The sequence below is a fragment of the Panthera uncia genome, chromosome D1 (genome assembly GCF_023721935.1).
Source record: "Panthera uncia isolate 11264 chromosome D1, Puncia_PCG_1.0, whole genome shotgun sequence".
Taxonomy (NCBI): domain Eukaryota; kingdom Metazoa; phylum Chordata; class Mammalia; order Carnivora; family Felidae; genus Panthera; species Panthera uncia.
In genome coordinates, this window is record NC_064808.1 from 99,344,123 (window position 1) to 99,371,134 (window position 27,012).

Here is a 27,012-nt window from a genome sequence, read left to right on the forward strand (position 1 = left end):
CAAATACACACGTGGTGAAGACGTCCTTCCAAAATCAACAGCCTCTGGAAGTTTTTCTGGAAGGAAAATCTTCTTTTCTTTTTTAGGATTAACATATACTCTATGAAAACAAACTGTGTAATCATATAAAACAAAGGCCAGATTTTTAAATCAGATCCTGAACAGTTCAAACAAAAATTTAAGCGTGTGGCTTATTTCATTATCCCAAACTGAATTTTTCTTTTTTCCTTCTAAATGGCCCACTATGGAATTTTTCTTAGAAGCAATTAAACTAAAACCTCCAAATCCTTTCCTTAGTAGTTGTTATGAAAAAAACTAGAACCCCGTATCCCGTGTCTAAGAAAGATGCATAAATGAAATGCTTCCTTCTTTATCCGGATTATTTGGAGTCTCCGGAAGTCTTAGTTTCCTTTTGGATATGAATTCAGGAGCAATTCAACATCCCAATGGTGAAATGGGACCAGTCCTTGAGTGGAGTTGCAACAGTACCCTCATGGGCATCGAAGGGCACATCTGCTCGTCCACTGGCCTTCCCACTGGAACTAGATTCCACAGTGATTCTAACAGGCTTCAGTGAGCAAAGAAATTTAAAATGCCTAGGGTATTGGCTCAGAAAGGCAATCCTCTCATGGAGACAAAATGTAGTGAAGACAGAGTTCCAAAATCAATAGACTCTGGAAGAAACAAAGAGCACGAAGGAAATAGAAAGGGAGGAAGAGAGGCAGGGAGAGTGGAAAGTAGGGAAGGAAGGAAGGAAGGAAGGAAGGAAGGAAGGAAGGAGAAATGAAAGGACTCAAGAAAGCACATCACTGCCATCTAGCCTGGGAACTTGGTCTACTGGTAGCTGCTCTTCCCATGAGGTCAGTTGATAAAACATTTGCTTCATTACCTCAGGTCATGACCTCATGAGAAAATAGTTCTGCAATACCAGTGTGCAAACGATCAAGGTCTGAGATGAAAAAAAGAATGAAGAACAAGTAAGGACACTAACTTGTGGGTAATTCTAATGGATGTATAAAAAATAATGGCATATGTGGTTAAAAACAAGCAAGATGGAGCTAAAATACACAATATCAATAGCCTATAAATTTCAGGGGAGGGTAAATACATGGAGTTGAAGTGTTCTGGATCTTTGAATTGTCCAGGAAGGGTAAGACCTTGCTGAGGGTAAGACGTTAGTTAGGCCTTGCTAAGTAGATTATGCATATTGTAATTCCAGGCAGATGATTATACACTGCCCATACTTCCTGAGCCTGAGAATTGTCTCTGGTTGTAGGAGTATGTTTGGCCCCTACATAGAGCAGGTGAGAAAAGCTGGGCAGCAGCCCTCAGGCCCTCACCCAGTGACAGAGGAGAGCTGCTGAATGATTATACTGGCTTCCTTGGTCCTGGGATGAGAATGCCCAAACAGGTTCTATGAACTCTTGCAGAGGTCCGCAGCAGAAGTGAGCCCCAGTTGCCCACAGCAGAAACTGGTTCATGAATGGGGCCTGATTGCCTTCCTTTCTTTCTTTGTCTCACTTTCCCATGCCCTCACCAGTGCTTTGGGGGATCCAAAGTAAAATACCTACACTGCAATCTTAGGCACCACAAAAATAACACAATCAGATTAGTAGAGGAGAGGAAATGGAATGACAAAAAAAAAATTCAGAAGGAGGCAAGAACTAAGAGAGAGAGGGAAAACAACAACAACAACAACATAGACTTGTCAGACAAATATAAAGCATAAAATAAGAAGGCAGTCGATGGAGAGTTAAAGATAGATAAAAACATCAGTAAAAATATGTAATACGTGAGTAGCAGGATTCCTCGACTAGACTTAATGGATGCATATAAAATACTTCACCCAACACCTACACACGTGTTTTAACAATACAAAGCACATTAGAAGTTACCCTATACTAGCTTACAAAGCAAGCCTCCACATATTTCAAAGGACTGAAATGAAACAGAGTATATTTTTGACCAACGTGTTGAAGTTAAAAGCCAAAAAACCAAAAAGATAACTAGAATACCCTGATTTGTTTGGAAGTTAAGGAACATACCAATAAAGAACCTGTGGCCCCCAAAAAGCAATCAGAGTGAAAATTATAAAATAGTTTGAACTCAGTAGTAATGGAAGTACCACATATCAAAATTCGTGGGTTGAAGCCAAAAGAGTATTTAAGGGGGAACTCTAACCCTCAAATGTACATACAGTAGCGTAAATGGGGGTGTGGAAAGAAAATAATATCATAGAGAAGAAACTAATGAAATAAAAAGCTAAAATACAATTGGGAAGATCAGCAAGGCTCAAAAATCGGCTCTCTGAAAAGACAAATATAATTAGCAAATTTCTGTTTTTAATGATCAAGGGGGAAAAAAAACAAAGGAAAATGCACATACACCCAATGTCAAGAGTGAAAATGGAAACTTCATGGCATATGGTACAGACCTCGCAAAGATGGCTATTAGTTACCGTGAATAGCTTTATGCCAATATACCGAATATTTAGATGGAGACGTTCCCAAGTAAACGTACAACACATGCAAAGCCTGAACTGACCTGTAACCATCAAAGAACTTAAGTCGAACATTGTTCCTTCATGAAACCCTCCAGGCAGATGGCTTCACAAGCGAGTTCTAGCATATATTCAAGGAATCGGTCATTTTATTTTTACCCAAACTCTTTCAGAGGATAGAAAATGAGAAAACACCCCTCAACTAATTTTATAAGTTGAGCAAAACCATAATGCCAAGGTTATTTATGAGAAAGAAAAATTACAAGCTAAAAATCACTCATGAACACAAATACAAAAATCCTAAACAAATTCTTGTCTAGTCCATAAAACAGCAAACACTTATATGGTGCTTACTAGGCGTAGACACCGGTTTAAGCATTTTGGATGTGTTACTAAACCTTACAATAGTTCTGTGAGTTAGGTACTATTATCCCCATTTCAGCGTATAAGGCACAGAGAGGTTAAGTACCCTGCCCAGGCCACACTGCTAGGTAGCTGTATAGCTGGGGTTCAGACCTACAACAGTCTGACGGGACAGCTTATTCATTTAGTCGTTACACTATGACCAAGCGGGTTTATTGCTGGAGTACAAGGCAATTTAACATTCAAAAATCAGTTAACGTAAGGGCACCTCGGTGGCTCAGTTGGTTAAATGTCAAACTCTTGGTTTCGAATCAGGTCACGATCTCGCAGTTTGTGAGATCCAGGCCCACAGTGGGCTCTGTGCTGATTGGGTGGAGGTTGCTTGAAATTCTGTCTCTCCCTCACTCTTTGCCCCTCCCTCACTCATACTTTCTCTCAAAATAAATAAATAAATTTAATAAAATCAGTTAATGTAAATCATCATATTTACATATTTAAGGAGAAAGGTCTTCTGATCATTCAATAGATATATGGAGGTGGGGGGAGCTCAAAATCCATATTCATTCACAACAGTAACAATAAAAACCACTTGGCAAATGGAGAGTAGGATGGAACTCCCTTCATGTGAAAAGGATTACCTACAAAAACTTCAACAAACATCATACTTCATGATGACACTTTTAAAAGCTTTCCCTCTGAACTGAGGACCGAGGTGAGAATGCTAACAATTGCCAAGTTTTATTTCTTCTATCTTAACGATTACCAATGTTATTCAACATTCTACAAGGGGTCTTGGACAGCACCGGAGGTAAGAAAAATAAAAGGTAGAAGCATTGGAAATGAAAAAGTTAAAATTATTATTAAAAACAGATAAGATAATATATAGAGAAAATTTAAAATAATCTACAAAGAAACTGCTAGAATATAAAAGTCTAGCAAAATTTCTGGATACGAAGTGAATATAAAAAATTAAATTCATTTTTAACCAGCAACAGTTATAAAATGAAATTTAAAACAGACTTCATGCACAATGGCATTAAAAAATGAGAAGTACCTAGGAATAAATCCAACAAAATATGTACAAGACATTAATGGAGAAAATTATAAAATTTTATGAAAAGACATTAAAGAAGACCTAAATAAATGGAGAAATAGACCACTTCATGGATTGAAGGACTCAACATTGTAAAGATGTCATTTCTCTCCAAATTGATTTATAGACTCGGTAAAATCTCAATTAAAATCCCAATAGGTTTTTGTTGGAACTTGACAAGCCAGCTCTAAAATTTATATGACAGTGGCAAGGGCCAAGAGTAGCTACTCTTGAAGAAGAAAAATAAGGTAGGAGGGCTGGCTTTACCAGACATAATACTTATTATAAAGCTGTAGTAATGAAGACCGTATGGTATCGGTGTAAGGACTGACAAATAGACTAATGAAATAGTAGAGAGCCCATAAACAGACCCATAACTTTATCAACCCTTGATATACAGCGGAGGTGATATCCCAGATCAGTGGGGGAAAAGATATACTCTTCAGTAAATAGTGCCAGGGTAATTGAGTATCCATAGGGGACAAGATGGAATAGGACCTTCTTTGCACACTAGACACAAAAATCAATTCAGGTGGATTAAAAACCATAGACGAAGGGTAAGTCTCTGAGGATTTAGAAGGTAATGTAGAAGAATATCTTCATGACCTTAGGGGTAGAGAAGGATTTCTTAAACCGGATACAAAAAACCATTCATCAGAAATTTGAGATTTTTTAAGTTTGAGTATATTACAATTAAGACCATCTGTTCAACCAAAGACACATTAAGAGAGTAAAGAGACATACCACAGAGTGGGAAAAGTTCTCACAACTCATAAAACTGACAAAGGACCAGGATCCAGAATTTATAAAGAACTTCTGTGAATCAAAATGAAAATAAAGAACAACCCAGAAAACATGAACAGACCCTTTATAAGAACCCTATGAAAAGATGCTTAATCTCATCAACGAAATGCAAGTGAAGTCACAATGAGATACTACTACAGAGCCATCAGATTGGCAAAAATAACGTCTGCCAGCACCAAGGACCTTGAGCACAGATATTCTCATGTATTTCTGGTGGGCAAATAAACCAGTGCACCGTTCTGGAAAACAGGCTGGCACGAACTAGGAGACTTGAGTTGGGCATACCCCATCTCCAGCAATTGCACACCCAGGATCATACCTAGAGCAAACCTGGCACAGGCACGTGACTGTTCTTAGCAGCATTGTTTGAAGTAGCCCCCAGCAAGAAACAACCTAAATGTCCAGCGACAGTCGAATAAATAAATCAGAGTATACAGTGATGGAACTGCACCAATTATAGCTACAGGTATCAGCGTGGATGGTTCTCCAAAGACGGAGAGGGAGAGAAACAAGAAGATACACATTTTTATTCCAATGATATAAAGCTCAAAACAGGCAAAAGTAAACAAGCTTATCTAGTGATGCATAAAGGAATGGCAGACTATAGAGAAAAACAATCATTACCTTAGACGTCAGGATGCTGGTTGGCTCTGGAGGGGAAGAAGGGGGTGCTACTAAGACCCTTCACTGTTCTATTTCTCAACTTGGGGGGCAGTTACCTGGTGTTCATTTTATATTCATCTTCAGACTATATGCAAATGTTTTATGAGCATTTCTATATATGATCAAGCTCATGATAAAAAAACAACAACAAAAAAACATCCTGCATGTCTAGGTGCAGGACTGCTTTTGACATGTGCACAGATGTAGAGATAAAGAATCCTTGGTCATTTAGGTGGCCCCAGGTTTCCTCCCTGAGGCGTGCCCAGAGAGGCTCCTTTTACTCAATTTCACCCAATGGGGTTACAGCATTCAAGGGCACCGAAGGATAAATGACTGGTTCAACAAAAACGGGGCAAGAATGATGGGGAACATAACAGAAACTACCACTCAAGTTTCCCTTCTCCAACACCAGAAAAAGTCTGTGCTTCAGACATCAAGGCCTACTTGAGATCAGAGGCCCGGGATGCTCCAGAAATGATTCAGACTCCCGTAGGCACTGATCTCGCCTTTTACTCTCCCTGGCTTCTGCTTATCTCCAAGAGCGAGCCGCACCCCCAGGTACACCGCAGCAATTAGGAGCCTGCTTCTGCTGCCAGCGCGGGGCAGGGGTTTGCTCCTGCTGTAGAGACGGGCCTGCGCTGAGCCTCTTCCTCGTTCTCTGCTCAGACCAGAACTGAGGCCAGGTGTGAGGCCTGAGATTGGAATCCAAGGCAGAGCCAAACTGAGCAACTCCCAGAGTCAGAGGAACCAGCAATTTGGAGCCTTTCATGTGCTTGGTAATTAATAATAAACAAAATTACAAGCAAAATGATAACTCATCAAATTTGATGCGGCCCCACAGGGTCTGCTTTAGGTTTTAATGAATACGGATGGTGAGTCCAGGGATGATTCATCTGAGCCTTAATTGCAGGGAGGCAGGGAGCCCTTTCCTTGAGTCTATCACCTCTCTGTTCCCCTCTCTTGTTAGAGTCATAGCTCCCTGTGGACAAGAAAGGAGGCTGTCCCATCAGAACGCGAGGGGGTCCTGTGTGTGCGTTTCTTAGGGTTCTAACAGCGCATCCTCTCACGGAGATTTGGGTTTTCAACCTAAAGCCACACAGCTACTGGTTCAGCCAAAAAGTTTAGTTCTCTACTTATCTATACTCACGATTTCCAGATTTCTTTTTTATTCTTATTTATTTTTCAGAGACAGAGTACAAGTGGGAGAGGGACAGAGAGGGGGGAGACACAGAATCCGAAGCAGGCTTCAAGGCTCTGAGCTGTCAGCACAGAGAATGACGCAGGGCTTGAACCCACGAACAGCGAGATCATGAGCTGCCATCAGACGCTTGACTGAGCCACCCAGGTGCCCCGAGTCTCCAGATTTTAAACTGGCCACTGAATCCATTGCCTGGGGTGCAGGAAGCTTTGAGAAGGATGCCAGAGCAGGGAAGGAGAGGAAGGACACAGGATGCGAGCTCTTCTTGGAGGAGAAAAGAGAGAGCTGGGGTGGGGGTGGTTGAGGGAAGAGAAGGAGATTCCTGAGCCTCAGCTGGGCCCAGTTCCATAATCCAGCAAAGAGGTGCCCAGCCCCAACTCACCCCCTTGGCATGGTTTGTGAACTGCAGCGACATGGCATTTGGGGGCTTTTGGCAAAGCTGGGGACCAGCGGCTTGGCCGCGGCAGGTGGCCGTCAGTAATGACCAAGTTCATGAGGCTAAAAATCATGGCGGGGCTTCTACAACACCCACCTGGCAAAAGCTGAGAACTGGGGTGGCTTCTGGGCTATACAGATGATTCTGCTTTGCTTCCCTGTGGTGTGATGTCCCTTTGTCATGCACTCACTTACCATAATTGCTACCTTCTGATTTAGGTCTATAGTCTCCGTTTCCACTGATTTTTTCCCCCTTGTTTCCTGCTAATTGCCATTCGCAGTATAATACATATATTTGAAACACCTGTCCTGCCAGGTTAATGTATGTCACTCTTTTCCTCTGCGTTTAATACAGATGTGAAAAAGCAGCTAGTCTTACTTCTTGTGTAAAAAAGCTAGACTAAGACTTGATGTTGTAATTCTGTTCTTGTACCTGTCTCCTGTTTTGTTTTTGAGAAACCATGAGGTCAGGCGATTAAAAGGGAATGCTTAGGAAACTGGAAAATTAGCAGTGATGGCTGACCGTGGGGTTTTCAAAAAAAGTTGAGGAGAGATGTCACAGCCTCATGGGAATCCGACTCAGTAAAGGAAACCCAGTCTAGGAAGTAAAAGCTGTGACTGTCAGTCTTCGGTCTCTTGTTAGAAAGCTTCGGAAAAGAACGTGTGTAGGGGGAGGGGATCCCTCTGTTCAATCCTATCTTCTTGCTCCCCACGCATCTCCCACCCTCCCGAGGATTTTCTAAGAGGTTTAGTGCGTGTTCTTTTCGTTATGTGTATTTCCGTGAAATAGGTACTGTTGTTTTGTATGTATATATCTTCATTTACATCGTTTTCACTGTGCCCTTAAGGCCCGTGCACGTGGCTATGTGGACATGTGGGCCATACCTTCTTGCCACTCCGTGACTTGAATCCCCCCATTTACGTATCTACTCCCCCAGGGATGGACACCCAGATTGCCTCTAACTCCCCCACACAACGTTTCTGTAGATGCCCAGGTCTCCTCTGTGCAGACCTGTGTGGGAATTTCCACAGGGTATATTCCCGGGAGTAGAAATGCTGAGTCACAAGCCAATTAAATATTTAATTTTAGTGAGAACCACCAGGGTCCGCCCCCCCTGACAAGCCTATACCAGTCTACATCCCCAGCAGCAGTACATGGGAGTTCCTGTAATCACCAACACACCCATACACACCTCTAACCCCTACCAAAATTCTTGGAATGATCTACCTTACCAGTTTTTTCAAGTCCAATGAAAATACATGAAGTTACACAATTTTTTTAAAGTAGGCTTCATGCCTAATGTGGGGCTTGAACACACCACCCTAAGATCGAGTCACATGCTCTACCACTGAGCCAGGCAGGTGCCCTTATAATTTTTTAAATTTCACCTTTCTCTAACCAATTGGAGCTCATCTAAGTGTGCACATCGGTGAGGTAAGTTCACTGATGTAACAACCCACACATCTCAGTGGCTTCACAAAGTAAATGCTGATACATCTCTGTTCACTTCACAGTCCGGTGTGGAGGGAGTCCGGGGAGGGATACAGCTCCAGGCGGTCAGACTTCTACAGTGCAGCTGTCTCATTTCCTAGGGGCCAGAGGTCTCCACTGGATTCTCTGCATCCAGCCCTTGGAGTAGGCATGAGATGCGTTCACATTCCTGGGGCCAGAACCCAATGCCACAGCCTGAGGCAAAGGACCCAAGAAATGGGTGTGCCAGAGAAGAGAAGACAGAGAAATCAGTGAAGAGTTACACAATCTGCCACAAAATGTTTGCTAACTTTGGAGATTCCTCTTCTACAAATTTCCTAATCACACCCTCACTCCTTTTTTTCTTTGGACTTCCTCCTAGTCCAAATTTGTATATTTTGACTTGGCTGTTTTTTGTATATTCTAGAAGGTGTTGGTTTTATCCATTGCAAAGATTTCTTCCAGTCTGTCTGCCTGATCACTTTGGCTACGGGTCTATCATCAATCAGCAATCTAAGTTTTATCTAGTTTAATAAATAGTTAAATCTAACTATGTAACCTAGTTAAGCAGTACGTAGCCTTATGGTTTTTGTTTTTGAAACTGCGTTTGTTATTTGCTTACAGGCTTAACCTCTGAATTCCTCTTAAATGCACCTTGTCACTTGTTAAGGCAACATGTAGTAGAAAGTCCCAAAGGAAAAAGCCCACCCCAAAACTAATTGCCCTGCTATGAAGTCTTTCCCCCAGCATACAGTTTCTCACAATCCTATAGGTCCTAGCCTGGAAAAACTCAATTCTCTGAAGCTTCTGTCTGAATGTACAAAACTGTTCAGAAAGCCCTTTCTACTGGCTGGAGAGTTGGGTGACAGCCAGACCACAGAGCGCGTGCCATTAAAATGGTTGCAACCTTCAAGGGTGTTGCGTTGGAAATTTTTCAGACACACTGGAATGTCTTTTAATCTCCCTCCCATGTTGTTTCTTGACTTTGATCTCTTGCTCATGTTTTCCCCTTGCCTAAAAAAGCCCTTGGCTAAACCTTCCTATTCTTAAGACTCAACCTGGGCATTGCTTCCAGGAAGCCTTCTGTGACCTCCCTCGCCCCACCCCACATCTACGTTAACGCACCTCTTCTGTGTTCCCCAGTACCTGTCCTACTCTCGTGCGGAACAAACCACTCCGCGTGGCAGTGGCCATTTGCCCACCTAACTGTGAACTTTTTGGAAGAGCTGAATCCAATTCTCCTTTGTTTCCTTAGCACCAGCATGAGACCTGACACATGTATTGGCATTAATAGCTGTCGAGTGGATCTGATGGACTTGCTGGGCCCTATCCACTGCACTTGACCCTCCTGCCCCTGCCTCATGAAATTTGGGGAGATTTTCACTACAATAGAGAGGGCTCAGAAGAATTCCACTCCAGCAGCCAGCTAGGGCGCCTCTCCCTTGCTCTTTGTCCAAGCTACTAATGGGCTGATCCTTCAGCACAAGGACCTGGGCTTTAGTTTCTGTTGTGGAAGGGGAGGGGGGCATTCATCCTATATATGGTTGAGTGAAGGTCAGTGAAAATCAGGGTCCTCTGGCCGGGCCGTGGCCCTCCTCTTCCTGATTCCCACATTCAGAGGTCAGGTTGAAAAGGAGAGCAGGCCTCAGGCAAACAAGGTTGAGGGAAGACTGTCCTCTGCCCCATGGACCTTGCAGTCCGCCAAGCTCAAGGCTCCACTGCCCCCTTGTGTCCGGAGAGTGAAGGACAAGGGAAATAATCCAAAACAGGTTTAGGACTGGTCCCCAGGGAGCCATCTTGCTGTCCTGCCTCCTTCCCCTGAAGGACACACTCACATACAGAGACACATGGTCAGGTGGACGGCCTGCCTTGTCTTCCAGGGGTGTGCCAGCCATCCCCCTCACTGCCTGCTCTTTCCCCTGGAGGTCTGAGTGCCTGGGATCCTCCTCTGGAAGGCAAAATAAGGGGGGGGGGCTTGAACATTGTAAAGGGGGTTTCTCCAGGGGAGGCTTGCAGACAGGATGGGAACAGGTAGGAGGGCAGCTCCCTTCTGCCTGTAGATTCTGCATCCAGAGGCATCCTCCCCTGCAGCTTTGGGGAGCTCTGTTATAGAGAGAGGGACACTGCTGGGCTTGGCACCTCCCCTAGGTGCCCCGCCCTCATAGCCCTGTCCAGCTGTGCCAGACCTCAGTCTAGGTCTGTCCATCCCAGCAACTGTCTGAGCCCTTCTCCCACCCCCTCTGCCCCGGTTACTCTCCACAGCACCTCCCTGCTGATTTCCTTCTTAGTGCTCACTTTTTTTTTTTTTTTTTGTCTATTCCTTTATTGTCTGCCTTCCCTTCTCCAAAGTTGAATGAGGGCAGGGCCTTGCTGGACTCATTCACCATATCCTCAGAAGACAAAACAGGGACAGGAATATAATGGCCACTTATTCTGTTTCCTGACTGAGGTTCCCCAAACATGACTGATGTCCCCGCCCCCCAAGGCTCCCACCTTGGCCAGGCTGCTTCTTCCATCAGAAATGCTTTCAACACCGCAGCCTACCTCCACCCCACCTTCTGTTTGCCTGGCGATCGGGTACTCACTGTGAGTTCAAGACTCACTTTAAACATTACCTCTTGGTTACTGGAGGGGGTGTGGGAGGGAGGATGGGCTAAATGAGTGAGAGGCACTAAGGAATCTATTCCTGAAATCATTGTTGCACTAGATGCTAACTGATTTGGATGTAAATTGAAAAAAATAAAATTAAAAACTAACTAAATAAAAATAAACATTACTTCTTTGTGGTGTGCCTGGGTGGCTCAGTCGGTTGAGCATCCGACTCCTGATTTCAGTTGACGTCATGACCTCACGATTTGTGGGACTGAGCCCCACATCGGGCTCTGCACTCACAGCGTGGAGCCTGCTTGGGATTCTCTCTCCCTCTCTCTCTGCCCCTCTCCCACTTGTACTCTCACTCAAAATAAATAAATAAAACTTTAAGAAGAAATATTGCCTCTTTGTGATGCCTCCCTTATCTCCCCCAGATTAAGAATGACCTTCTGTGTGCCCTCCCCTCTTAACACTGCTGTCATACCGTCTGTGAATGAGCCCAACAAGGGCAAGAATTGTGTCATATTTGTTTTCACCTTCTTAGGGCCTGACAAATGGCAGGTTCTAAATGAGTATTTATTGATGAACTCTGATTACCCCCTGGAGAGTCCAATGCCCTGAGCTACCTTCCTATCCTTCCTTGTCCCCCAGCGTTCTCTCATAGGGATCCCGCCCTCCAGGCAAAGAAAACATCACATCATTTACCTGGTATCTTCCTAAGGCCATGTTTTTTAGCAGTAGAATTTCTTCCAGTGGGAGCACTTTTCCAACCAGCACCCTCTCTTAAAACTCATCTTGGCTACCACTTACTCCGTGACACCTTCCTCAGTCCCTGAGCAAGAATGAATCCTGCCCAGTGGCGTGGTTCCCATCACCATCCCTCTCCCAAATAAAGCCTGCCTTGCAGTAGAGTCCCAGGCCTACTCAGTGTCAACTTAACAAAAGCGTGTCTCTTGTTACTCCAGTGAATCGTAAACCCTTTCCGTACTTTCCAGGCCACGAGCCACGTCTTGCACATATTGGTATCTCTCTACCTCCCATGAAGCCAAACACAATGCTCACTCACAGCCCACAAAGTTTAAGGGGTAACTTGAATATCACGTAAGGGAGTCAATAGCTCCCTGAGGTGACTGCCCGTGTAACTGACACCAGGACCCCAGGACCCCAGGGGAACACACCCCGGGATGCGTGCCCACACTTGATGCAGTGAGGTAGAGCATTGGGCAAGTCGGTCCCACTGAGACCACCTGTGCCTGGACACCCTCCCCATATGCCCACCCACCTTGCTCTTTGCTTTATGTTTTCCAGCCCAGCCCAGCTTTCTGGCTGCACACTCCAGTGTGCCCTTGGAGCTCTCCTTGGAGGAGGTGCGAACACTCAGCCTCTGGGTGCATCTACTGCCAGCTTTTAGTAGCTAACTCCTGATCTGATCCTAGCCTTTGAGAGTCAGCTTCTCCTATCACTCATGTGGTGACACCATGGAATGGATCTGACCCACCCTCTACAACCATCATCAGCACACACACACACACATACACACACACACACACCCATAGCCACATATACACACAAGAATATACACAGATACACAGACATGGGGTAGAATGTGATCAAGGGCTTAGATATGGCAAAACTGTGTTTACTGCGAGGACCAGCCCTGGGCAAAGTTTCTGACACACCTAGCACAGTGCCCAGTATTTCGTAGGCACTCAACAAATATTTGTTGGATGAACAAATCACTTGCTTACCCATCTCCCAACCCCCGCCAATCGTCACTGCTTTGGCAAATTCTCTGCCCACTTGAAACGCTGGTCTGCTCTACCATGCCAGTGCCCAAGGTGTTTTATCAGAGATCTCCAGGGGCAGGGCCCCAAATTTTGCACCCAGGTGTCAGTTTTTCCTGCTGAAGTTCAGCAAACACAGCATGTTCTTTCCCCTCTGGGTCTCGGCACATGCTACTGCTACTGACAATTCCTGCTCTCCACAGACTATTCCCGCCCCGTTCTTTCTCCTGGCTTCCTCCTGCTCACCCCTCCCATCTCCCGGATCTGCTGCTACTTCCTTCAAGAGTCTTCCCCAAGGGCCCCGTGCCCGTCCGCAACTGGCTTAGGTGGGTCGCACTGGACAAAAGAGAACAACGCCTCCAGCTCCCTTTAGAACTGCTTATTACCGGGGCGCCTGGATGGCTCGGTCGGTTAAGCGTCTGACTTCGGCTCAGGTCATGATCTCACGGTCCGTGAGTTCGAGCCCCGCGTCGGGCTCTGTGCTGACAGCTCAGAGCCTGGAGCCTGTTTCAGATTCTGTGTCTCCCTCTCTCTGACCCTCCCCTGTTCATGCTCTGTCTCTCTCTGTCTCAAAAATAAATAAACATTAAAAAAAATTAAAAAAAAAAAAAAGAACTGCTTATTACCTGCACCTGCAAGGTCAGTGAAAACACATACGCCATCGCACACGTAGCTGTTCAGCAGGTGTGTTCATGTTATATATTTGGGGTGTCACAGGAAGCCTGGGGAGGGGTCTTATTATTTGCATTTCAGAGATGGGGAAACTGAGGCTGTGAGATACAAATGACCTACCTATCATCACAAGAGCCAAGTACCAAAACCCATGTCTTCTTGCGCCAAAGCCCGCGTTCCTTTCATTTTGTGGGACGGGGCAGCCGTGTCATCAGCAGGGGTGAAGCTGCAAATGATGAATGAGCTCAGAAGGCGAGCCGTCCCCAGATGCCTCAAGGAGGAGGGCACGGGGGACTCTACCCTCTTCGCTCCCATGCAACCCCAAGGTGCCCTCAAAACTAGGGGAGGCCAAGCTTTATTTTCTGGCCCAATTCTTCCCCAACCCCGGGACGTTAGTGGAGTATACTATGAACCTCTCTGTTTGAGAGGAACATCCCTAATTATCTGGCAATCACATATAATAAGACTCTAAAAGCATTTGCTGGCAATGAAGAGTTCTAAATAAAGCCAACCGAGCGCAGAGGGAAGGAAATGGGGTGGCCAAATGACCCCTGCATGCTCACCCCCCTTCCAAGTCCAATACGTCAGTCATTTCTCTGGGCCACGACGACGAACATCGCGGTGTAGTCTGACTGCTCATCCGACATGGTCTCAGCTGCCCGCGGAGCCGTCTCCAGCTTCTCGATGGTGAAGCCGGACTTCTGCAGAGCCTCACACACGAATTTCTCCTTCAGGGGAAGGCAGGGGAACTTCTTCGCCCCCACCATGTAGAAGGTGGTATCAAAGCCCCCGCCCAGCACCAGATGGCCCCTGGGCCGGAGCAGGGTCCTGATGTGGCGCAGGGCAGCCCGGAAGGCCTCCTGGGTGAGGCAGGCAGCCTCAAGGCACAGGGAGGAAAGGACGCAGTCCGCCAGGGGCAGGACTGCAGGTTCCAGGGGCTGTTCTTTATTCACATCACACTTGAGCACCTGGGTCACGGTTCTCCTTAGCCGCTCCTCCTTGTCAGCCCACTTGTCTCTGAGCGGAGGGAAGAGGGAAGAGCGGCCAGCTGGGTCAGGCTCATCATGTGAGAGGTGTATGTCACTCCCACCATTCTCTGCCTTCCACACAGACTCCCGGAATATCAAGTCACCAGTCTTACAGATCAAGAAACTGAGTCCCAGAGAGGGGCACGGTTGTGAAGCCAGCTGTGGATAAAGTCAAAGCCAAGGACCTGCAAACCCTGACCCCGAGGTCGCTGCTCTTTCCACCCATGGCCCCTCGCTGAGCAACGTATGCCTTGTGCTTGGCCTATTCTGTCTCCACTCGGTCCGTGTTTAACACGACCCGGGTAAGTACAACCAGAAATGGAAAGCCAGCCTGAAATCAGCTGAGCAAAGCTATAATGTGAGCTTGGCCGACTTTGCTGGGTCCCACAGGGTCTCCCGGTGTCTCTTGGCCACCCCACTCGACCTCCTCATCGCCTCATACGTTCTCTTCTTACCTACACCTGTTCTCAGCACACGGGGCTCATTCATACTGAGGTATGCACGGGGGCAAGCACTTAAAGGTTTACCCTTTCCAATTCTGTATTTTTAAAAAGTCACAGTCTTAAGCAAAAGGAATAAGAATCCAATGTACATCTGCAACCGTCCTATCTAACTGGGGAGAGTGGTATTTGGGGAGTGGAGGTGCTATGGTGGACCTTCCTGGTGCCCTGAAATGATCCAAGGTAAGTAGATTCTGTTCACTTGTGCAAGATGGGTCTTAATTCTAGGCCCAGCCCCTGCGATCTACAGAAAGATTCCCCAAGTCTGGAGCCACCTGGAGGTTGTAATTGGAACAGCAGGGCCACCTGCCAATCAGAACGGCTGTCTGCCCTCAAACACCAGCTGGCTGCCACCCTGCTCCATCCACATCGGCCTGGGGTCATGCCTTGGCATTCTGGGTAGGCGCTCGTGACAATTCCCTTCTGGCTCTGGGTCTGTCTATAGCCATCTGTTTCTGTTCCCTCTTTTTGGTCTTTATTGTATTCATGTCACACTCTTCCTCCTTTCTTCTTCTTGGAACCCCACTAACTTCCTTCCTTCTTAGTCTCCACCTGCCTCGCCATTTCCACACGAGGCCCATGATAAATTCTTGATTCGGACAGCTAAGTGCAGCTCGCATCGTGGCAACCCCAAAGCAAACAACAAACCCCTTACCTGTCCCCCTCAAGCTCACACACATATTTCACCACTGGGGACCAGTCGAACGCCCCTGGAATCTTCTTCAGCCACTTTTCCAGCTCCAGGCGGTTCTTGTCCGTGTAGTCAGTGGCGATTATCTCCTCAAAAGACTCGCAGGCGGAGAGGAGCTGGTAAATGCTGGGCCCAGAGCCAATGTCAATCAGGAGCTTTCCTTTCAGCCCACCTGTTTTAGAACAGACACATTCTAAGCCGTCAGCACCAAACCACAGCTCTGAGGGCCTTCCCAAAGGCTCCGCTCTCTTTCCCACTTGGAGAGGCTGCGGGGAGTCAACCATCGGGGACTGTAAACTCCAGCGTTAGGGATTTCGCCTGCCCGGACAGTCTTAGGCGCTACATCACACAGTGCCAGCACTGAGCATGGGGAGCGTGGTAGGAGGGGAGAGTGAGCAGCAGGAGAGCCTATTTGGGGTGTGTAGGGGGGACAATTACTAGAGAAGCAGCTTTGTCATTTCAACTGCCAATTTAGCACTGTAAATAAGTGTTCAGAGAAGAAATCTGGTCACATTTCCGAGGACACTGGCTTCCACATTCCAAGCACTCTTCGCTGAAGGGTCCTATGACCCCGAGACCATCTATAACATTCCAAAGATCAATCAGCAAACATTCATTGAGCACCGCCTGCATTCCCAGAAACTCTCTTAGCAGTGTGAGGACTAAAAGGGGAATACAGACCTGCCGGCAGAGTCCTTGGCCTCCCCTTCTCTCCAGCCAGGGAGAGACTGGGTTAACACAAAATGGCAGCAGCATTTGGAATATGGCAAGGGGCTTCTGAGATAAACAACAAGGCAGCAAGGACAGAAACCCAGCTGGACCGAGGGATCCTGACCTGCTACTGAACTGAGCCTGCCCCTTTGCTCCTGGATTCTGCTGCTACATTTTGTTTGTTTCCCCTTCATTTGTGTTACCTGGAGGCTATAGTGGCAGATAAATTGAGCAAGCATCAAAAGTTTCAGAAAATGTGATAGCAGGAGATTGTTAATTGGGGAAATTCTATCTATTGGGTTATGTTTCCTTCTCATGTGAATCATGAAAAGATCCCCAGTATTTGATTTTAATAGTTCGGGCTGCCGAGCACCTTTCTTCCCCTAGGGGCAAATCTGAGAGCCACCCACCCACAATGTTTTCACGAGCCACAGCGGTAATCACACAAAAGAGTGAACGCTTCCTACACTGAACTTGGAAAGAGGCTTCCTACACTTTCTTATGCCCCATGCAGCTTCTTTTGCCAGGGACTTCTTTTGCTAGAAGATAGGACCACGCAGGACCATGAAAGATCACAGCTCCTCAACTTCATGGGAGGAGAAAATCTTGTCCCAGAGACCTCAGAAAGGTTTAGGCATCCCACCATGTACCATACATCAAGTACATCTAACCTGGTCCCATAGAGCAGTTCTACAAACTCTCCATCCAGGTCGAAAGTTCCAGTCAATTGGCCACCCTTCCCCCCCTCCCACCTCTACCCCCATCCTGAAACTTGCCCTAGGGTTGAAGAAGACGAGCATCTGATTTAAAATTTGCATCACCACCCTTCCCCCCACAAACCTCCTCCAGGGTTCAAGGAAACTAGCACCTGATTTAAAAATGGTGTTGTAGTGTTTTAGCAGGAAGTAGAGGCAATCATCACCCACAGGGCTCTGGCCCATCTTGAAGTAGTCCAGGTAGACCATGGGTTCAAAATACGTCTGGTAGAAATCCAGCGCTGTGGATTCCTGAAGAGCCATAGAGAATCCTGAGTTTTGTCCAGGAAGGAGCAGGCAGCCTGATGCTCTGGGGCCTTCTTAATGGAGTTCAGACAGTCACTCCGCCAGTCCTCAAATACTCGGGGAAAGACCAGAACAGCCAATGAAAAGCACTCCCCGAGCCCTCCTCCCTTCAGCCATTTGCCTTTGCCACACTTGGCAACTCCCCTCCTGTTCTTCAGCTCCCTCTGCAAGTAGTCGACCTGCCCTTTCCCCCACCCCAGCCCCCAGGCTTTTCAGTGGATTTGACTTGTGCAGCAGGATTTCTAGGCTCTCCTGCTCCACTGTATTGGATCCTCTTCTACAGCGGTTTTGCAAACTATTTTAAAAGCATGTCCAGTTTTTAAACTACTCCCCTGTGAACCGCCAGTATCTCTGGCTGTTAATAGGATGGATACATCTTAGTTGGTTTTTGATCTTCAGCATTTTGTTTTTTTTTTTTAATGTTTTAAAATATTTATTTTTGAGAGAGTGAGTGAGAGAGAGACAGAGCATGAGGAGGGGAGGGGCAGAGAGAGAGGGAGACACAGGATCCAAAGCAGGCTCTAGGCTCTGAGCTGTCAGCACAGAGCCCGACGTGGGGCTCGAACTCATGGACCTGGAGATCATGACCTGATGCTTAACCGACTGAGCCACCCAGGTGCCCCAATCTTTAGCGTTTTCTGAATTACACCCACTCCCACAACACACAGTTTCTGCCCCAGACAACTTGTTGGATGCGGACAATATTTAGAAAGTAGAGAAGACAAGAAGAGCAGGTTTTAGTTGAGGGGTGAAGAGGACAAGATGATGAACAGAGATGGGTTTAGTTTCAGCTTGAGGCTGAAAAACCTAAGCTGACCCAGATCCAAGTCTGGACTACACAGAGAGATCTGAGCTGGAGCTGCCGATGTGGAATGAATGTGCAAAAATTACTTATTCTATAGCTGAACTGAATTTCTTCTTTGAGTCCCATTCAGATCGTGGCAGACGTTACATCTCAATCACTCAGAGTCCTCCTTCACCAGGCCAGGAAGTGGGGAATTTATGTGGCGCCAGGCAGGGGAAGCTGGCATTTGTCCACACTGCTGGCATCTACTAAGATTCCATTGCATAACCCCGTCTTAGATTACTGATTAACAAGGGTTGCAACATCCCCTTTCGGTAACCTCCAGGCCTCTGTCTCTCCCCATGCCCTATTTCCATTTCCCACTCGGAAACAAGGGAAATCACTCTCCCACTCCCGCAGGATGCTCTGGGCTGTGAAGCAACCACAGTAACATTTCTTCTGCTCTGGTGCCATATTGAGAGTCTGGGGTTTTGACCCTTCCTAGCCCATAATCAGGGAAAGGGCCATAGGCTTCGTATGTTCACATTTTCTTCAACAAAGAAGGATAGAGGAGATATTAAAATGGAATTAATAACACAAATTTGGTTGATTTATATGTTGAGCTCTGTAGTCTGAAAACAGAAAGTAAATACCTTTTGTTAAAGCTGTCCATGGAATATTCAGGAATTTACTGTATATAAAACAACAGAGTTGGGGCGCCTGGGTGGCGCAGTCGGTTAAGCATCCGACTTCAGCCAGGTCACGATCTCGCGGTCCGTGAGTTCGAGCCCCGCGTCAGGCTCTGGGCTGATGGCTCGGAGCCTGGAGCCTGTTTCCGATTCTGTGTCTCCCTCTCTCTCTGCCCCTCCCCCGTTCATGCTCTGTCTCTCTCTGTCCCAAAAATAAATAAAAACGTTGAAAAAAAATTAAAAAAAAATAAAATAAAATAAAACAACAGAGTAATTAGAAAACTCCCCCAAAGTAGAAACAATATACAATAAAATACTCTGATCAAAATGCAACAAAACAGATATTCATTACAAAACCAGAAGAAGAAGAAAAAAAGATACTCTACCACACACAAAAATAATTTATTTATTTATTATTTACAACATTTTTTTTTAGTTTATTTATTTTGAGAGAGAGAGCACGAGCATGGGAGGGGCAGAGAGAGAGAATTCCATGCAGGCTCCACACTGTCAGGGAAGAGCCTCATGTGGGGCTCAAACTCATGAACTGCAAAACCATGACCTGAGCTGAAACCAAGAGTTGGCCACTCATTCAACTGAGCCACCAAGGAACACCTATTTTTTATTTTGTTTTTAAGTTTATTTATTTTGAGAGAGACAGAGAGAGAGGGAGACAGAGAATCCCAAGCAGGGTCCACACTGTCAGGGCAGAGCCTGATGTGAGACACAAACCCATGAAACCGTTAAGATCATGACCTGAGCCGAAACCAAGAGTTGGACGCTCAACCAACTGAGCCACCTAGACAACCCCAGAAATCTTTTTTAGGTTTGTTTGTTTGTTTGTTTAGAGAGACAGTGTGAGTGGAGGAGGGGAGGGAGGGAGACAGAATCCCAAGCAGGCCCTGTACTGCCATCGCGGAGCTCGATACAGGGCTCAAACCCACGAACTGTGAGGTCATGACCTGAACTGAAACCAAGAGTCGAACACTTAATTGAGCCCCTCAGGCGCCCCTCTACCACACAGAAATTTTTTAATTTTCTCTTAAACACCCTTGGATCAATGAGAAAAGGAAAACAAGAATTTTTAAATATATATAGAAAACAGTCCCACAAATGAAAAGCTGTAAGACACACAGCAGGGGGAAATTCATGATCTTAAGTAGTTAGATTAATGAATGGAAAAAAAATTAATAAATTAGGGATCCACATCCAGGAGTTAAAAGGATAACAAATACATTTAAAGAAAGCATAAGGATAAAATGAATAAAAAGAAAAGCCAACATGAATAAATGGACTGGTAAGGAGTACAGAAGCCAGACTGGAGGGAGGGAGGGAGTTGAAGGTGAGAGGGCAGGTAGGAACACAGGGTAGTAAGCGACACTTCCAAATGCTTGACTGGGGAAGGGAGGACACCAGGCAGCAGCCACACATGGATATGCCTCAGCCAGAGAGAAAGAGAGAGAGCAACACTAAATATTTTGACAGCCGAGCAAAAGGCAAGGATAGGTGCCAATGCAAGTTGAATTTAGAGAAATGAGTGGGAATCTGAGAGTTCACAGCTGGAAATTGTGTTTTTCCTGAAAATGAGAAGGGAAGTACACACGTGTGAGATTCGAGGCAGAACCCACAGTCCACGGAAGGCAAAGATGAGGGCAAGACAGAAGTATTAGGTATTTTCAAAGGCTCAGATAACTTGGTAGGAGTTTGGTCTTGGTAGGAGTTCAGTGTGATTTTTCTCCAGAAAATCTCAAAAGTCTGGGTAGGGGAGAAATGAAGACACAAGGCTGATGTAATGTTGGGAGGGCACCTCCAGGGCAGGTGAAATATGTAAGGTGAATGGGCAACAAAGTAGAAGAGACAGCCATCTCTCTATTCATTCATTCAAAACACATTCATCGTGCACCTGTTACGTAAGATAACAGGTTAATATTGAAGAGCACGGACTCTGCAGCTAAACTGCGTAGTTTCAAAATCTAACTCCACCATTTATAGGATATATCCTTGGACCAGTGATTTAACCTTTCTTTGCCCCCCCCCCCTTTTTAAATCTGGAATTCATGACATTAATGACCTAGCTCGCAGTGGTGTTGAGAGGAGTAAATGAGTTCAAATACATAACTTACTCAAAGTAAATAACTCCAAGAATTTAGAACAGTAATTTCACTTCTGGCCATGCCAGAGTAACAAATACTGGAATTGACTTTCACCATAAAAACTACCAAACTGGATCAAATATGTGACCCTGCTGTTTTCAGGGATGGGACAACAGGCAGCACAGAACTGCTATCACAGGAAGTGAGCCCGAGCTTTACCAGCTCTCTGCCTGGGGACACTCTCCTGAGACAGTGGAATCCAAAAAGACTCCAGCAGTCCTGCTGAGCTGAGAAGGCCAAGATCTGGAGCTTCTAGAGCCTGTGGAATGCGTGGGGCTGGCGCCAGGGAGGAGGGCTGGAGCCAGGGAGGAGGGAGTCACGTGCATGGGGGGGCCCAAAGTCCATGTGAATTCTTTTGCTAGGGTTGCTATAACAAAATACCACAAACTGGGTGGCTTAAACAACAGAAACTTACTCTCTCATAGTTCTGGAGGCTGGAAGTCTGAGATCAAGGCGTCCAGCAGCGTTAGTCTGTTTTGAGGGCTGTGAATGAGAATCTGTTCCATGCCTCTCCCCTGGGGGCTGGTGGTCACCGTCAATCTTTGATATCGCTTGGCTTGTAGGTGCATCACCTTGATCTCTCCCTTCACCTTCATGTGGCTTTCTCTCTGGGTCCAATTTCCCCTTTTTAGAAGGACACTGGTTATACTGGATTAAGACCCACCCTAATGGCTTCATTTTAATGTAACTACTTCTGTGAAAACCCCATTTCCAAATAAAGTCACATCCTAAAGTATTGGGGGATTGAACTTCAATGTATCTTTCGTTGGTGGGGGGGACACAATTTAACCCATACCAAAGGCTCCCTGTCAGTTTATGCCAAGAACTGGGCTGCACAGGCACAGATGGAGACTTCGCAACAGACTGGCTGCCGAGGACTTGAGTGCAGAACGGAAACACTATCGGTCACAGAGTGCTGGGAGCCATCATTTCAGCAGAGTAGAGAGATTCTCTTGTTGCCCCATTCAGCTGCCATACCAGAAATGTTTTGCTTCGGGAAGAAGGATTGTGCCCTAGAATAAAGGCTACTTTTGATTTACCCTAACAAACCCTTTGACCGGAGCAAGGAATACCTCCAAGAGATTAATTGCCTGCCAAAACCACACACAACACTCTTTAAAGGAAAACAACATAATCCAGACTCTTTCCAATAGATCACCCACAATATTTAGCCTACAATAAAAACCTCCCAGATGTTCCGAGAACCAGGAAAATTTTACCCATAAAAATAAAAGGTATCCATGGAAACAGACTCTGAGATCATCTGCATGATGAAATTAGCAGACCAGGACTTTAAGGCGGTTATGAAGAATGTGTTCAAGGAGTTAAAGAAAAATACAGCCTTAACAGCAAACAGGGAATCTCAACAGAGAAGTGAAACTTCTGTTTTGTAAAGAAATTCTAGACTGAAAATACCATTTCTGAAGTGAGGAAATCACTGGTGGCTTTAACAGCAAATTGTAGACTGGCAGAAGTCAGAGCCCATAAACGAAGATAGAGCCATAAAATCCATGTATAACCTTTGACTCCCTCCAAAACTTACCTACTGATACAGCCTACTGTTGACCAGAAGCCTTACTGTTAATATAAACAGTCCATTCATAACCCATATTTTATATGTTATGTGTATAATATACCGTGTTCTTACAATGAAGCAAGCTGGAGAAAAAAATGTTTTGAAGAGAATCATAAGGAAGAGAAAATATATTTACAGCACTGTTCTGTAGTTATTGAAAACAGTCATGTATAAGTGGACCCGTGAAGTTCAAACCCGTGTTGTATAAGGGTCAACTGTAATTACTCCTTTTCGCAACAAGTCAACAACATGGGTGGGGTTGGAGCCAAGAGGAAAAACAAACAGATGCAGTATGTAGGCCTAGCTCGGCTCCTAATACAAACAGATCAACTCTAAAAAGTTATTTTTGAGGCAATCAGGGAAATCTGAATACGGACCGAGTGATGATACTAAGGAATCACTGCTAATTTTTTTAAATGTTTATTTATTTATTAAGTTTATTTATTTTTGAGACAGAGAGAGACAGAGCATGAACGGGGGAGGGTCAGAGAGAGAGGGAGACACAGAATTGGAAGCAGGCTCCAGGCTCTGAACCATCAGCCCAGAGCCCGACACGGGGCTTGAACTCACGGACTGCAAGATTGTGACCTGAGCTGAAGTCGGACGCTTAACCGATTGAGCCACCCAGGCGCCCCTCACTGCTAATTTTTGAAGGTATATGAATGCCATTAAACTAATACAAGAAAAATTCATTTAAAAAATGTAGACATTGGGGGCGCCTGGGAGGCTCAGTCAGTTAAGTGTCCGACGCTTAATTTCGGCTCAGGTCATGATCTCGTGCTTCGTGAGTTCAAGCCCCCCATGAGGCTCTGCCTGGCAGTGTGGCTTCCTGTCTCTCTGCCCCTCCCCTGCTCAAGCTCTATCTCAAAATAAACAAACTTCAAAAAGAATGCATACATTGAAGTAAGTAGCGAGGGGAATGGCATGATGACTGGGATTTTCTTTAAAATACTTGAGCAGAAACAAAGAAGAGAAAAAGAAGGGAAACCAAGAAGGACAGACGACGCAAGCGTGGTAAAAGCCTGATAGTGTTGGATCTGGGAGACAGTTTTTATGAGAGGTTCAGTATTACCCTACTTTTGTGTATCTTTGAAACTTCTCAGTAAAACAAGTTTTCAACAAAGAACGAAAATTGTGTCTGGCACATGGTGTTATGGAAGCACTGGCATTTTTTCTCATAACAACAGTGTGGCAAGCACCTTCCTGAACAGTAGAGATGTGGTGGCAGAGACGAACGGGACCCTGGACAGAGGTTCCATGGAGGAAAAACACGGACACGGACCAGGATGAGTAAACAAATAAAAGAAGAGAATGTCAGATGGTGATAAATGTGACGAAAATCAACCTTGAGATGGAATGGTCAGGGAAGACCCCATTAACAGGCAACATTTGAGCTGAGACCTGCATTACACGAGAAGGAGGCAGCCAGGCAAAGACTGAAGGAACAGAGGGGTTCTCAGCAGAGGGAGTATCACCTGCAAAGGTCTGTCCTGTCTGAGGGAAGATGGAAGACGGTGAGGCTGGGTAGTGATAGAAGGAAAGCCAAAGCAGATCAGTCAAGCAGACATAGATTATTCGGGACCTTCACCCGCAGTAGGGAGAGCTTGGCGAGAGAAAGTGGAGGCCCCTTGCTAGGCAAGCAGAAGACATTTGGGGAAATTCTTGCCTGCAATAGCCTGGAAGGCAGACCAAGTGTATTCCAAGCATGGAGTGAGGAAGAAGCAGAGGTTAGTGTATGTTGGTTGCCGTCCAGCTTTGTAGCAGGATATTCTCATCAAGGGATGGGTGCCGGAAAAAATGGCAAGTTTCCAAGAAGAAATGAAGGATAGTAGGGGAAATCCAGATATCTGTATTTTCTTGGATAGAAGCAAGCTCACTGCTTCTGCACACTAAATTACAGGAAATAAGGCTGGACGAGGCTTTAGGCAATAAAGGCTCATTATTTAAAATTCTCTTATAAAGGGATTTGGTTCTGTGGCAAACACCAAATTAAGAGTGTTGCCTTGGGGCGCCTATGTGGCTCAGTCAGTTAAGCATCCGACTTCAGCTCAGGTCGTGATCTCATGGTTCGTGAGTTCGAGCCCCGCGTCGGGCTCTGTGCTGACAGCTGACATCTTGGAACCTGCCTCGGATTCTGTGTCTCCCTCTCTCTCTGCTCCTCCCCCACTTTCACTCTGTCTCTCTCTCCCAAAAATAAATAAACATTAAAAACAATTTTCTTCTTTTTAAATAAAAGAGTATTGCCTTTTCAGGGGCGCCTGGGTGGCTCAGTCCGTCAACCTTCTGACTCGTGATCTCGGCTCAGGTCATGATCTCACAAGTTTATGGGTTCAAGCCCCACATCGGGCTCTCTGCTGGCAGCACAGAGCCTGCTTGGGATTTTCTCTCTCTCCCTCTCTCTCTGCCCCTCCCCTGCTCATGTGCTCTCTCCCTCCCTTTCTCTCTCTCAAATAAATAAATAAACACTTAAAGAAAAAGATGGCCCCAAGGTAGCCAACAGGAAGCTGACAAGGAGGCTCAGATTTGAGGGGGAAAATAATTAATAATAAGAATAGCAATAATAAAGGCATGTTTGACAGCTATGTCTAAGGAAGAACTTTAGGTGTGGTTACCAGCTTGAGGAACGGATTGGAAGTGAAGGTCTGAAGCCTGTTCTTAAAGAAACTGAGTTGCCAAATATCCATGAGCTCAGCCTAATAAAGCTGTGAACTGTGGGAGCTTAAAACCATACTCAGTCCCCCAAATTTATACAAGTGGGAATCAGGCTGGTGGTGAAACTGTAGTCCCAAGGGGGCCCCAAGTTCAAGGACCCACTTTGGATGTGGCCAGGGCAGATAACTGTCAAGAAATGCTCTCCCACAGGCTGGAGCCAGGAACTTCAGCCAGTGACAAGGGCACTTTTCCAAGACAGGAGATCCAAGGTCTAAGTAAAGAACTTTTTCCATTACTAGGGCAACAGGTCTTTACAGGTGCCGGGGTACCAGGGCTCCAACAGCTCTGGACCAGGGTCTTGTGTGGGTTCCATTCTTCCCATTGCCAAAGGGCTTTTTGGTGTAAAGGGGGCAAGGGGATTGGACAGTGTCTCCAAAAAATTCATGTCCACTCTAACCTCAAAATGTGACCTTACTTAGGGGCGCCTGGGTGGCTCAGTTGGTCAAGCGTCCAGCTCAATTTCAGCTCAGGTCACGATCTCAAGGTTCATGGGACAGAGCCACGCACCCGGCTCTGTGCTGACAGTGCAGAGCCTGCTTGGGATTCTCTCTCTCCCGCTCTCTCTGCCCCTCCCCTGCTAACATACTCTCTCTCTCACAATAAATCAATACACTTCAAAAAACAACAAAAAGGAACATGACCTTACATGGAAAGGAGGTCTTTGCACATGTGACGAAAGTGAGGACGAAGCTGAGGGTGGGCCCTAAATCCACTGAGACAGTAAACCACACAGAGACACCCCCAGGAAGGAAGGCCATGTGAAGACAGAGGCAGAGGTGCTGAACAAGCCAGAGAATACAGGAACCACCGGGAGCTGGAAGAGGCCAGAAAAAATTCTCCCCTAGAGTCTTCAGAGAGAATGAGTCCCTACCGACATCTTGGTTTCAGGCTTCTGGTTTCCACAACTGTGGGAGGATAAACTTCTGTTGGCTTAAGCCACCAAGTTGCAGTAATGTCTCATGCCAGCCTCAGGAATCTAATGCAAGGTGTCCTGCCCCTTAAGAGACCCTGTCCAGGGGCGCCTGGGTGGCTCAGTCAGCTTAGCGTCCGACTCTCGATTTCAGCTCAGGTCATGATCTCAACGTTTCATGGGTTTGAGCCCCGCATCAGACTCTGCACTGTACTGACCGTGGGGAGCCTGCTTGGGATCCTCTTTCTCTCTCTCCCTCTCTGGCCCCTCCCCCCACATGGTCTCTCTCAAAATAAACAAAGTTAAAAAAACAAAAGCCTCTGTATAACAACGGCACAGATGACTCCTGTTCACACAGGATTTCTGGACCTCAGTCACCTGGCCACCCCAAACGGCAAGGGAAATAGAGTCTTTATACCAGGGGAAGGAGAGAAAACCTATGGCCACAGAAAGCACAGTACACTGAGTTGTTTGACATCACACAGGATGGACTATTGTCATTGATTTTAGCCATAAACCTATACAGATAGACACAAGACTCTGCAGCTCTGAGTTCACAGAGCTGACGGTAAGAACGGCAGAGACCCGGAATTTTGAAACAGATGCAAATGACAGGATGGGA

General features: G+C 46.0%; 1 protein-coding gene across 3 annotated transcripts in view; it reads right to left on the minus strand.

Moving 5' to 3' along the window:
- The window catches only part of LOC125909590 (nicotinamide N-methyltransferase-like), a 37,768-nt gene extending 20,147 nt beyond the window's left edge, over nt 1–17,621 (minus strand). Inside the window, exons 1-4 of one of the 3 annotated variants that reach the window (XM_049612930.1) lie at nt 17,374–17,621; nt 15,759–15,966; nt 14,139–14,592; nt 237–8,743 (exon numbers count right to left, since the gene is read on the minus strand). In XM_049612930.1, the coding sequence (XP_049468887.1) occupies nt 14,160–14,592; nt 15,759–15,966; nt 17,374–17,524 (792 nt within the window). In that variant the 5' untranslated portion in view covers nt 17,525–17,621 and the 3' untranslated portion in view covers nt 237–8,743; nt 14,139–14,159. Of the gene's footprint in view, nt 1–236; nt 8,744–13,724; nt 13,802–14,138; nt 14,593–15,758; nt 15,967–17,373 lie in introns of those variants that run through there. The other 2 variants (XM_049612924.1, XM_049612940.1) reach the window with 2 other exon arrangements.
- Nucleotides 17,622–27,012: the final 9,391 nt, after the last annotated feature.